The 12,898-nt window shown below is 40.9% G+C and overlaps 1 protein-coding gene across 11 annotated transcripts in view; it reads left to right on the top strand.

The window, feature by feature from the left end:
* The window catches only part of NAV3 (neuron navigator 3), an 846,806-nt gene that overhangs the window by 780,668 nt on the left and 53,240 nt on the right, over window positions 1-12,898 (top strand). For all 11 annotated transcript variants that reach the window (XM_078851117.1, XM_078851118.1, XM_078851116.1 and 8 more), the window contains 8 exons: window positions 819-914; window positions 1,191-1,359; window positions 2,135-2,370; window positions 4,478-4,632; window positions 5,593-5,664; window positions 6,136-6,332; window positions 7,077-7,195; window positions 10,325-10,528. In XM_078851117.1, coding sequence (XP_078707243.1) covers window positions 819-914; window positions 1,191-1,359; window positions 2,135-2,370; window positions 4,478-4,632; window positions 5,593-5,664; window positions 6,136-6,332; window positions 7,077-7,195; window positions 10,325-10,528 — 1,248 coding nt within the window. The remainder of the gene's footprint in view (window positions 1-818; window positions 915-1,190; window positions 1,360-2,134; window positions 2,371-4,477; window positions 4,633-5,592; window positions 5,665-6,135; window positions 6,333-7,076; window positions 7,196-10,324; window positions 10,529-12,898) is intronic.

Raw genomic sequence — 12,898 nt, 5'->3', positions numbered from 1 at the left:
CTGACTCACTTTAAATTGGAGTATTGCATACTGGGACCTGTAGTCTCTTCAGATGGGCTTCTGTTAAAAGTGGTGGTCATTGTAATGTAAGTATAGCCCTTGGCAAGTTGCAAGTATGCTCCTCACGTGGACAAAATTGAGATGTCTGAGTTAATCAATTTTGAATCATATTCTCATGATCTCATGTTTTGTATTCCAAAAATCTTTTTAATATAATGTAACCTGTATTTGTATACAGTGAGTCTTACTTTATTTTTATCGCTCAGGTGCCACCACAAGTCTACATCACTTTTGCACAGATGGTCCCAAACAACTAAGCTAAAAGTATTAGCTCAAAGTCAAAAATTTATAATATAGTTTCAACCATAGATTTCTTAAAGAAAAGAAATCAATTTGACTACTTTGAAGTTAAGTGACTCAGTGTGAAGGGATAGGCGCTTACTTGGTCACAATTCAATATTTTTATAGTGCTAGGCCCAGATTCTGCCCTGCGATAAGGCAGCTTTGTACTACCCCATGAAGCAAAGGCCAACCATTGATGTTTAACTCATGCATGTAACCCTAAATACAGGAGAAACCTTAGAGCACTGTAATCTATATAATGTACTTTATTTCCACATATACAACAATATAATTAAAATAATGGGTGGACAATGGCATGAAGTAAGACTGAAGTGTCAACCTTAACATTACTTATACCTATTTTTATGTGTTAATTATAAGTTTTAGCATTGTATCTTAGAGATCTTTAATGTGGGTGGCAAACTCCTCCTCCAATTTTAGTCCAGTTTGTGAATGCTCTCTCTTTCTCTTTATAGGATCAAAAGATGCAGGCATATTTGATAGGATCCATTGGGGTTAGCGGGAAAACCAAATGGGACGTTTTAGATGGAGTAATTAGACGTCTCTTTAAGGTGGGGCATTTAAAATTCGGTGGATCAGTTAATTCCATATTCTTTGTCTCCCATAAATCTCCTTGCTTAGTTTTGACTTGCGTAATTCATTTTTTTCATATAGCTTAAGTTAACGCTTTTGCTCTTTTTTAAGTTTATATATGCTGCTCTGTAATGCATAGATCTGAGTCTTCTTTAAATGGGACTCCACCTACACTAAAGTATGTGTTTTAATAGCTTGTCTCACATGAGATGACCATGCATGCTTTTACATCTTGTATGTATGTATAATTTTAGGAATATATCTTCCGAGTGGATCCAGCTACTAGCCTGGGTTTAAGCTCCGATTGTATTGCTAGCTACTGTATAGGGGATTTAATCAGAGCCCAGAGCCTGGAAGTGCCTGAACTGCTGCCTTGTGGATATCTGGTTGGAGATAATAACATCATCACCGTGAACCTGAAAGGTAAAACCACAACTATGTTTTTCAGATATTTTTCTCTTCTTTGTTATATCCCTCCCAACCCCCCTATTTATCATTTAAACCTGACCTTTTTTCACCCCGTGTCCAGCACAGGAAGTCACTTGTCATGTAAGTTCTTTGTATGTGTTTGTATAGTACTTAGCACATTCAGGCATCTTGGTGCTTTGAAGTATAAATATTAAATAATACAAAAAATATTTCTCTTTTTCTCTCACTGACTTTAAAGTCACAGCAAAGGACAAATGGCTTTAATAGTGACCCGGGACAAAATTCAAGCATCTCATTCAGAAATGTTTCTAAGCCATCCTGCTCCACAATAGGGACTTTAAATATTTCAAAGAGCTGTACATTTTTTCTATGTTGGGGGCCTTCAAAAGGACTTTGCATCATTTGATGTGATATCTTTCTGCTGGTAACCCTTGTTGCTGTCACTTCAACCTTTTTATCTTAAATGCCTTTAATGTTTGAAACGCACGTCTCTGCCTCACTGAGCCTTCTCTTCACATTTACTTTGATTTTGTTACTCCCGCCCAGCTACTCGTGGTGGTGGTGCTGGTGCTGTTTTATCTTTTTGTCCCTTAGGAAGTATCTGTGCAATTCCAACTGTATTCAAACCCTGGAGAAGATAGAATTATTAGATAGGAGAATTTACCTGCTCTCAGCATGGCATGGATGTCAGCAGACACCATGCTGATTTTATGCTTATTTTAGACATCACCTTGAATGGAGACAAGTTCCTTTTTTCTTTTATTCCCAGGAGTGGAAGAAAACAGTTTGGACAGTTTTGTGTTTGATACACTAATTCCTAAGCCAATTACCCAACGGTACTTTAATTTATTGATGGAGCATCACAGAATCATCCTGTCAGGACCCAGTGGCACTGGAAAGACCTATTTAGCCAACAGACTGGCTGAATACATAATAACTAAATCGGGCAGGAAAAAAACTGAGGATGCAATTGCTACTTTTAATGTAGATCACAAATCAAGCAAGGTAAGTTACAATTAAAAATGACTAATTTGTTGCCTGATTTGTAGTAATGAGCAAGAGTTAGTCCTGCTAATTTACACATTGCTCTATTCCCTGGTTTTGTGGTTTCCTATAGAGATGGAACCTCTAATCAGAGTGAAACATGCAGCCACAACTCTCTGTAATCTGAATAGTGCATCGTGTGTGGAAGAGATGAATTTTGGGGTACTTGTCGGACTTCCACTTCACAAGATGATAAAGGCAGAATAAAATGCCATTTTAACTCTAGTCCATGGACTTCCAGTAACTTCTCTCTCTGAATACATTAGCTGTACAATCTAGTGCTAGTCTGACTTGCATTTTGACAGTGAAAATGGTTGCCCAAAATTACTGGATGGGAGTAGGAAGGGTGATCTAGTGCACAGGGCACTGGATTAGCACTTGGGTTCAATCCCTTGCTTAGCACTATATAGGTTCTGGTTGCTGCTGTTTTCTCCTGAAATCTACAGTTGTGGTGCTGATAATACAATATTTAGCCCATGCTTCAGAGAACATGCAGGTCGAATGAACTATTACCTCAGGTTGCCAAGGTATTGAGGGGATAACCATATTACCCACAAGTAACTCACAAGCCACCTATTACCCTAAACAGGGTGTGTAAATTGATTGGTACCCAAAAAAAGATCAGAAAATCAATGTCTTTGCTTAGAGTTTTGTGATGAGCATATAGCACTGTTAGCATAGATTGAGAAGAAAGTCCACACAGACCATAGAGGGGATAAGAGAACTATTCCATCATAAACACCTATTTTCATTCCCTTTATGCAAATGATTTGTGATATCATTCACTCTGACAGAGAAGTGCTCACATTTATCAGAATTATATATAGAGAGAATATATCATGTGAGTGAGTCACAAAAACATTGCTTTGCTGGCTCACTGGCAAGTGTATGTGTGTATTTTCCTTTCATTTTTTTCTTTATTTTGTGCTAAGATTATTTGACAAGTAAATCTCTTAGTTTGTAATAAAGAAAAAAATAAATCCTTGTCGTGTGTGCTTGAACAATACAGATGGTGCTACAGAGCTAAACTATGAAGAAACTCATGATTTTCCCCCAAGGCACCTCGTCGGAAACAGCCTAACATATTTATGCAACCAAACAAGAACTTTCCCAATGCAACAAATAACATGTTTCTACTTTCAAAAAATGATTTTGCTATCACTGAGCCAGGAAATGTTCTAGTATAATGAGAATGAGATTTCTGTCCAAAGTGCCAGGGATTCACAACAAGGATTGTTGAGAGACCGTGTACCGCTATTGTGAAATCACTGAGGCAAATTCTGAGTGATGCGGGAAATGAAAAATCCCTATCCTAAGAAAGTGCAGGTTGAACCCTGCTCTCATTGCTGTGCTGTCTGCTATACTGTAGATTGCACACAAGGGACAGCTAAAAAGCTGGACTAGCCAGGAGACTGAGGAACAATAAACCATCAAGAGCAAAATAAATTGTCATGATTACAGACCATTCTTCCCCAACCCCAAATCCACCATTACTCCCCAGGTAGCTGGCTGTCAGAGAGAAATAAACGTAAGCAATACACTTTATTGTGGCATGTGACATAGCCGCCCCAAAGGGTTCAACAGGTGGTCTGTGAGGGGATGAAGATGATGGGCAGAAATCTGAGGGAATGGGATCAGTGAACTAGATGAGATAACAATCTATTGTTTTAATTGGGTTAATTTGGTGTTCCTAAAAGTGGGGGACTGATACGTGAACTAAAGAGCTCAGCCTTTTGGTAATGTAATATAGAGTCTTTTATTACTGGATTGCTGAGAAATGTATCCTCAGGATAGCAGGACACAAACTTTATTACCTTACCTTTAGTGAGACTTACCTACATTTTCGTTTTCACTATACCATGTCAGGTATATGTTTTTCTCTATATACAGCTGAAACTTTAGTTTTGCCCTGGCTGAGAAACAAGTCTTTAGGGTTATGGGAACTCAGTTGAGATATAAGCTATGGGGGAAATTTCTTAATTCCCCTTTGTGCCTTTGAAAATCTCCCCCCTACTAAATGACTAAATGCATTTTACTCTCCTGTTTTATTTGTTTTCTTTTGCTGAAGGATCTGCGTCAGTATCTAGCTAACCTGGCTGAGCAGTGCAGTGCTGACAACAAGGGTGCTGATCTCCCTGTAGTAATAATTCTTGATAACCTCCACCATATTGGTTCTTTGAGTGATATCTTCAATGGTTTCCTCAATTGTAAATATAATACATGGTAAGTAGCAGGTCTTAATTCCCCTGCCTTCTGTGATTAAAACAATTGAAAGCTCTTTATTAGTGTGATATGATGAAATATGTTATAAGGAACCCTTGTAACTCATATCGCGGTTCAGCAAAGTACTTAAGCATGTGCTTAACTTTAAATATGTGAGTAATTCTATCCCTATTCAGCCAAGCACTTGTGTGTACTTCACTTAAAGCATATTTTAATGCCCACTGACTTCAATGACATTTAAATGTATGCTTAAAGTTAAGCATGTGCTTAAATTCTTTGCTGAATCAGGATCTTAACCCCTTCCACTGCTGTAGAACACATCTGTGTCATGGAACACAGGCACATTAGTTCCAGAAGATCCCAGAGCCTGTGGGAGGGTAACAACAGATGTATGATGGTAGTTATCCATAAGGTGTTTTCCTGGATACAGGATGGACCCATGGAGTATGCTATACGGTAGCTGCTGTTTTTGTGGTAGACCTCCTGTTTCCAACAGCTATACTGTGAACCAAACATTTACCTGGCTGTAGAAGAGTGGAAAAGTTAATTAATCAGGCTATTTCTGCTATAAAAGTGCCTGTGGTAAGGGCTTCCCTTCATAAAATATTTGTGTATTATGGCTCAGTGCTCCTAAGATTCACTGGTTCCTGGAAGTAAAACCACTAAACAGGCCACAGATAATGAGGTATATGAGCAGTGTTTTGCTTCATTTATTTTTAGTGCTTATGACCACTAGTAAAATATAAGTGTGAAAAGGAAAAAAAAAAAGCAAGAACAAATATACTAAAAATAAGTCTGGCCAGAAATCATTGGAATTTGAGACCAAACAGCATCTGCACTTTCTTTTGTCAAAGATGGCTCCAGGCAAGATAAAAATAAAGAATATTTTCTGAACAGGCTCCTGGATGGATTCTGTGGCAGTGAAGCTTCCTACTAAATGTATTACTTTTCTCTTTTTAGTCCCTATATTATTGGAACAATGAACCAAGGGGTTACTTCATCACCAAATCTAGAGCTGCATCACAATTTCAGGTAAATACACTTTCTTTGTCTTTAAATGTGTCTGTTTTCCCCTGTGCAGGCCTCTCAGCCTTCCTTCCTCTCATTCCAGCTTATCCTCCAACACCCATCTTGAATTTAGTCACACTCTACAGCTGTTTGCCTCTTCCCCCTTTCCCTTAATGACAGCTGTCTGTGTGGCACTTTTCCACCTGGCAAAACAGACAGAATATCATTCCTGCTACCCTACTGCCATGGCAGCAGGGTGTTCAGAATTGTAGTAATATGCCCACCTTATAACATACTGGATTTCCATTGGCTCAGAAAGCACAGGCACTGAGATCACCCTTGTGATACAGACTAAATCGATCCTTATGATTTATTATTAGAATTGACTTTTAGTAGATAAGCAGCATTAACCACTGATGTCACTGTTTCTGTGTTTAAGATGGAAGGCAATGTTTATTTGTTGTATGATTATTTGATGTTTTCTCTTCACATTAGGTGGGTGCTATGTGCTAATCACACAGAACCAGTAAAAGGTTTCCTGGGCAGGTATCTGAGAAGGAAACTGATTGAGACAGAAATAGAAAGGAACATGCGCAATAATGACCTCATCAAGATCATTGACTGGATCCCTAAGACATGGCATCATCTCAACAGCTTTTTAGAAACACACAGCTCTTCAGATGTGACCATTGGTGAGTCCTTGCAAGACAGTGTGCTGCTAGACTTTTCTCAGCCAGCAGAATGAAAGATGGGTAAAGCCTGAACCTTTCATAAAGTTTGTAGAAGTTGAATTGACTTAGTAAAATCTTGTGTTTAAGCTGAGACTGAAAACATTAAATCACCATGGGAAATATGCCTTGCCAACCTGACCGAAACAAGGGAGTAATGGAAATCTCATGGGGAAGTCTGTTCTCCTGGGATTTCTATCCTTACTACTGGACTAAAGAGTTTCATATACAGTGTTTGCCATGGAAACATCGACCTGTACCAAGGATCTCCCCCCTAACCGTGTCTACATTTAAAAGCTTTGCTGCTTATCTACGCACTATAATTAATGTAGACACAGTTACACTGGTATAAAAGAGCTTGTGCTGATATAGCTAATTTGGGTTCAGCAAAGTGAAATAAACTATACTGGCATAAGCACTTTTCTGTTGGTGTAACCGTGTCTTCATTAAGGCTTATAATGGCAAAATATCACATTTCTTTAGCTTTGCCACTAAAACATTCAAGTGTAGTTCAGACCTTAGAAGAGGGGGAGACGGACTCTATTTTTTTAATAAAATGAAGCTGAACTCAGTACGAGCCAATAATTGTAGTGCTGGATAAACATTCTCTTTATTCAAGTTTGCCGTGGTAGTCATCTTCCCTTACATTTTTTGGAAGGTTTTTTTCCTCACAGTTCATGTTATTTAACAAAAAACTTTTCTTCTCAGGTCCTCGCCTTTTCCTCCCCTGCCCCATGGATGTTGATGGCTCCAGAGTGTGGTTCACAGATCTTTGGAACTATTCTTTGGTGCCATATCTTCTGGAGGCCGTGAGAGAGGGACTTCAGGTATGTAGGTAGAAACGCTGTCTTGCTTCAAAAAGAAAAAGCATTTTTTGGCTTTGTTTTTATAAGCTTTTTCCAGGGTACGTTTCAGAAATGTGTCAGAGTGATGCGTTGTGCCACAGTAACAAAAAAAAGGGGGTAGAATTCTAGAAGTAAGCATCAGACCCCTTTTCTCCTGCACTTCCTGATGAATGATTTGGCTTTTCTTAAGACCGTGCTTGTCTGTGACACGGCGATACACTCTTGTTCTTCTCTTCACTTGTATGTAATGAAGAGGAGGAATTCAGGGTCACCACACCCATTGCGAGTGAGGACTTCACAAGGGAAGGACCTCAAGGACTTTATACTAGTGGAGGAACAGGCTGCAGCAGAGCTCCAACCTTGTCCCCATGGGTCCCACGCTTCCAGGCGGTTTATGCTAGCCTCAGAGGCTCACTGCCACCCTCCATGAAGCCCTTCTCTTTCTAGGGCCGGGTACAGTCTACTGAGTCCTTTCCATCATAAGCCAGGAAGGAGATTGATGAGAAAACTCCCGCAATCTGTTGTCCCTACTGGCTTATTCAAGAACAGTTTAGCCTCCTGTCCTGGCAGGGGCCTGTCTTCCCCTCACAGGAGGTGTTTCTGTAGTGGCGGGCCCTCTACTCTGGGTTCCGGCCCAGGGACCCTAATGGCAGCAGCTGTTGGCAGCCGACCTTTCGCTGCCAGAGTTGCTACATTTCCCTAGGCCACTTCCCCACAGCTTCCCTGCTTCTCTCTCTTAACGCTTTCTTCACCCTTACGTTAGGACTCCCTTTCCAGTGGCTTTAGAGTGTCTTCATTATCCAGCCCATCAGCCACACTTCCTCTCCTCTGGCTCCCTGTCTCTCCTCAGACTGACTGGAGGAAGCCCTTTCATTGTATCAGAGGGGCTTTAATTAGAGTCAGGTGTTCACATTAGCTTAACAGCCTCACCTGACTCTTTGCAGGTTAATTGGAGTCAGGTGTTCTCCTTAGCCTAACAGCTTCAGCTGACTCTTTTTGCAGGCTAATTGGAGTCGTGTGTCCACCCTAGCCTGGAGCAGCCCCTGCTCTGGTCAGTCAGGGAACAGAAAACTGCTTATCCAGTGGCCAGTATATCTGCCTTCTACTACTCTGCTGTACCCAACTGGACTGGGTCTATCACAGGGCATAGCAGAGATGTCCCCCACACCCCCTCCTATCCCACCCACAACTCTTCCCAACATAGCCCATCTTTCCACATACACCAGGGTATGGACTGCAGCTGTTGTAGGAGGCAGTTCCCCCATGCTATGGTTATTTTCCAATGGGCTTCTTCAGTTACTTTAAGGCACTTTGCACCAAGGGTTGGTGGACATGAGAATCTGACTCTCTTTTGTCTTACTGCTCCCTCAGTTTCTGTCCTCTCTAATGTCTCTCTTATTCCCATCTTGTCTGTGGCATTTTTGCTTCTCTTTTCTTTCCTCTATATTCCTAACTATTCCCAAATTTCTTGGAGTAATCCTGCTACCTGATTTTTTTTCCATTTTCTGTTTGGCCCCTTTACATTTGTTCTCTTTTTGTTCACTACAACTTTGCATGCTATGGAAAGAGGTGGGTAAGGAAATATCTTCTGTTGGGCCAGAAACAAGCTTTCGAGCTACGTAGAGCTCTGAGGAATTCAGAATTCTGAAGAAGAGTGCTGTGTAGCTCAAAAGCTTGTCTCTCTCACCAACAGAAGTTGATCCAATAAAAAATATTACCTCACCCACCTTGTCTCTCTAATATCCTGGGACCAACATGGCTATAGCAACACTGCGAACAATATGGTGTGGAAACGTAACGTTTGCCAAAAATTAATCTGGTAATACAGCCAACACTCATTGAAATTACTGCTTCATAGGGTGAGGTTTGGAATCTTGCATTATTGAAGCATCTCTCTTTTCTAAAACTGCTTGAACTAACTGAGATAGAGTACTGAACATATGATAGGCACTGTCATGCCAAGATTAGTGTGGCTTATTTAGACGCAGGGGGGAGGGGGAACTAATAAGAAAAAAAATAGTGGTAGTCTCTCATGCTCCACCCACATGCCAAGTCCCACCCACTTGAGACATTCAAATGAGTCATCTTCATAATATGGTTATGTCTTTTGTTTCTTGAGTACCTTAATAAGCAATGAAATAGTTAACATTTAAACTGCCCTCATTAAACTGCAGAGTTAAAACAAAAATAAACTTGATATCAACAGGAGTAGTTCAATTAATTTTCACAATCATGAGGGCTACAGACTTTTTTTAAATGAAAACTTCAATTCTGGAGCACAAGATGGCAGCATCCAGAAGAAATTATAGGTTTGCCACAAACCAGCCCAGTTCTTAGACATTCTGAATTGTTTAACAACAACATAATAATACACAGAAGTCCTACAGACTTGCTTTGTATATATAGATATAGCTATAGCTATAGATAGATAGATATATACTGCTGGGCCTACACTATACAGAAAAGAAATGTTCTTATAAGAAGCAATAGGACCAAGATAATCTGAGTCCAGGAAAGATCATTGTGACACTCAGAGAAAATAGGACTCTGAGTAAACTGGAGATAAAAGGAGCTAGGTGAATTTCTTCTCTTCACCTATTGAAGGTGGTCCCTACTTAAGATTAAAGAGGCTTGCTTATTGTTCTACTACAGCTTCCCTAAGCCTGTATAAATGGAACATCTCTGTTTATATTTCCTATGTCCCCCTTCTTTGCAAGATGCGTGAAAATAATGTCACTTAAAATGGGTTTGTATTTTCAAAGTACCTCGCAAACAACTTCTTGTGATGTTTCTCTCTCCTTTCCCAAAGTTCCACTTCACATTTTATCAAAACTTGTAGCTTCTACTGTTCTCAATTTCTTTTTGTTCTCATTGGGGGTTGTTAGGTGTGGAGCACTTTTGAATATGCAGCCATTTCATTTGGGTGCCTATTGGAAGTGAGCTCTTTTGAGCTTCAGGCCATCGCTGTGGGTGTTGAGCACTTTTGAAAGTTGAGTCTGTGCTGCAAAAGCTATTTAGATGTGTTTGATTTCATTTGTCCGATGTTATAAATAGTAATGTATAGAAAAGCACGCAGTCTAAATAACTAAATGTATTATATCCATAATTTAGATGTATGGTAAAAGAGCACCATGGGAGGATCCCTCAAAGTGGGTAGCAGATACTTACCCATGGAGCTCCGCACCTGTGCAGCATGAATGGCCATCATTACTTCAGTTAAGACCAGAAGACGTTGGGTTTGAGGGTTACGCATCGGCACAAGAAGGAACAACCTCCAAGCACATTCCACAAAGCGACACAGAAGGGGATCCCTTGGTAAGAACAAAGCTTTTTGTTTACCTTTGTAGTCTGTGTTTCAACCTAGCAATCTGAAATATAAAGAATACACCAGTTAACTGGTCCATTATGTATTTAATTTATATCAAAAAGAAGAAGAAAAGCAGGAGAACATAGCAGAATAGAAAGCATCACCCTTATGTTACAATTTTAAAATCTCAGTAATTTCATTGTATGTATTTCCCATCGTCTAGGTCAGGGATCGGCAACCTTTGGCACGCGGCCCCTCAGGGAAATCCGCTGGTGGGCCGGGACGGTTTGTTTACCTGCAGTATCCACAGGTTTGGCTGATTGCAGTTCCCACTGGCCTGGATGTGCTGGCTGCCGCTTCCTGCAGCCATTGGCCTGGAACGGGGAACCACGGCCAGTGGGAGCTGCGATCGGCTGAACCTGTGGATGCTGCAGGTAAACAAACCGTCCCGGCCCACCAGCGGATTTCCCTGATGGGCTGCGTGCCAAAGGTTGCCGATCCCTGGTCTAGGTGCTTGCATGACCCTCATCATTATACTAGCTGAACACTTCACACACATTAATCAATTGACCCTCAAAACACCCTGTATAGTTGCAAAAAGAAAAGGAGTACTTGTGGCACCTTAGAGACTAACCAATTTATTTGAGCATAAGCTTTCGTGAGCTACAGCTCACTTCATCGGATGCATACTGTGGAAAGTGTAGAAGATCTCTTTTACACACACAAAGCATGAAAAAATACCTCCCCCCACCCCACTCTCCTGCTGGTAATAGCTTATCTAAAGTGATCACTCTCTTTACAATGTGTATGATAATCAAGTTGGGCCATTTCCAGCACAAATCCAGGTTTTCTCCCCCCCCACAAACCCACTCTCCTGTTAGTAATAGCTTATCTAAAGTGATCACTCTCCTTACAATGTGTATGATAATCAAGGTACCTTGCATAATGACTTAGCCACATAAACACCACCCTATACCGGAAACCTACTGACCGCTATTCCTACCTACATGCCTCCAGCTTTCACCCTGACCACACCACACAATCCATTGTCTACAGCCAAGCTCTGCGATACAACCGCATTTGCTCCAACCCCTCAGACAGAGACAAACACCTACAAGATCTCTATCAAGCATTCTTACAACTACAATACCCACCTGCGGAAGTGAAGAAACAGATTGATAGAGCCAGAAGAGTTCCCAGAAGTCACCTACTACAGGACAGGCCTAACAAAGAAAATAACAGAACGCCACTAGCCAACACCTTCAGCTCCCAACTAAAACCCCTCCAACGCATTATTAAGCATCTACAACCTATCCTGAAGGATGACCCAACACTCTCACAAATCTTGGGAGACAGGCCAGTCCTTGCCTACAGACAGCCCCCCAACCTGAAGCAAATACTCACCAGCAACCACATACCACACAACAGAACCACTAACCCAGGAACCTATCCTTGCAACAAAGCCCGTTGCCAACTGTGCCCACATATCTATTCAGGGGACACCATCACAGGGCCTAATAACATCAGCCACACTATCAGAGGCTCGTTCACCTGCACATCCACCAATGTGATATATGCCATCGTGTGCCAGCAATGCCCCTCTGCATTGTACATTGGTCAAACTGGACAGTCTCTACGTAAAAGAATAAAAGGACACAAATCAGATGTCAAGAATTATAACATTCATAAACCAGTTGGAGAACACTTCACTCTCTCTGATCACGCGATTACAGACATGAAAGTTGCGATATTACAACAAAAAAACTTCAGAAAAACCAGACTCCAGCGAGAGACTGCTGAATTGGAATTCATTTGCAAATTGGATACAATTAACTTAGGCTTGAATAGAGACTGGGAGTGGCTAAGTCATTATGCAAGGTAACCTATTTCCCCTTGTTTTTTCCTCCCCCCCTGACGTTCTTGTTAAACCCTGGATTTGTGCTGGAAATGGTCCACCTTGATTATCATACACATTGTAAGGAGGGTGATCACTTTAGATATGCTATTACCAGCAGGAGGGTGGGGTGGGGGGAGGTATTTTTTCATGCTTTGTGTGTATAAAAAGATCTTCTACACTTTCCACTGCATGCATCCGATGAAGTGAGCTGTAGCTCACGAAAGCTTATGCTCAAATAAATTGGTTAGTCTCTAAGGTGCCACAAGTCCTCCTTTTCTTTTTGCGAATACAGACTAACACGGCTGCTACTCTGAAACCTGTATAGTTGGTACATATTACCTCCATTTTACAGATGGGGAACTGAGAAACTGAGATTAAGTGACTTACCAAGGTCTCACACACACAGTAGCAGAACAGGGAATTGAACATCCTTCTTCCCATTCATAGGAATATCTCAGAATAACTTCTTATTGCATCATTG

The sequence above is a fragment of the Lepidochelys kempii genome, chromosome 1, assembly GCF_965140285.1.
Source record: "Lepidochelys kempii isolate rLepKem1 chromosome 1, rLepKem1.hap1, whole genome shotgun sequence".
Classification (NCBI taxonomy): domain Eukaryota; kingdom Metazoa; phylum Chordata; order Testudines; family Cheloniidae; genus Lepidochelys; species Lepidochelys kempii.
This window is presented reverse-complemented; position numbering and strand designations above follow the sequence as displayed.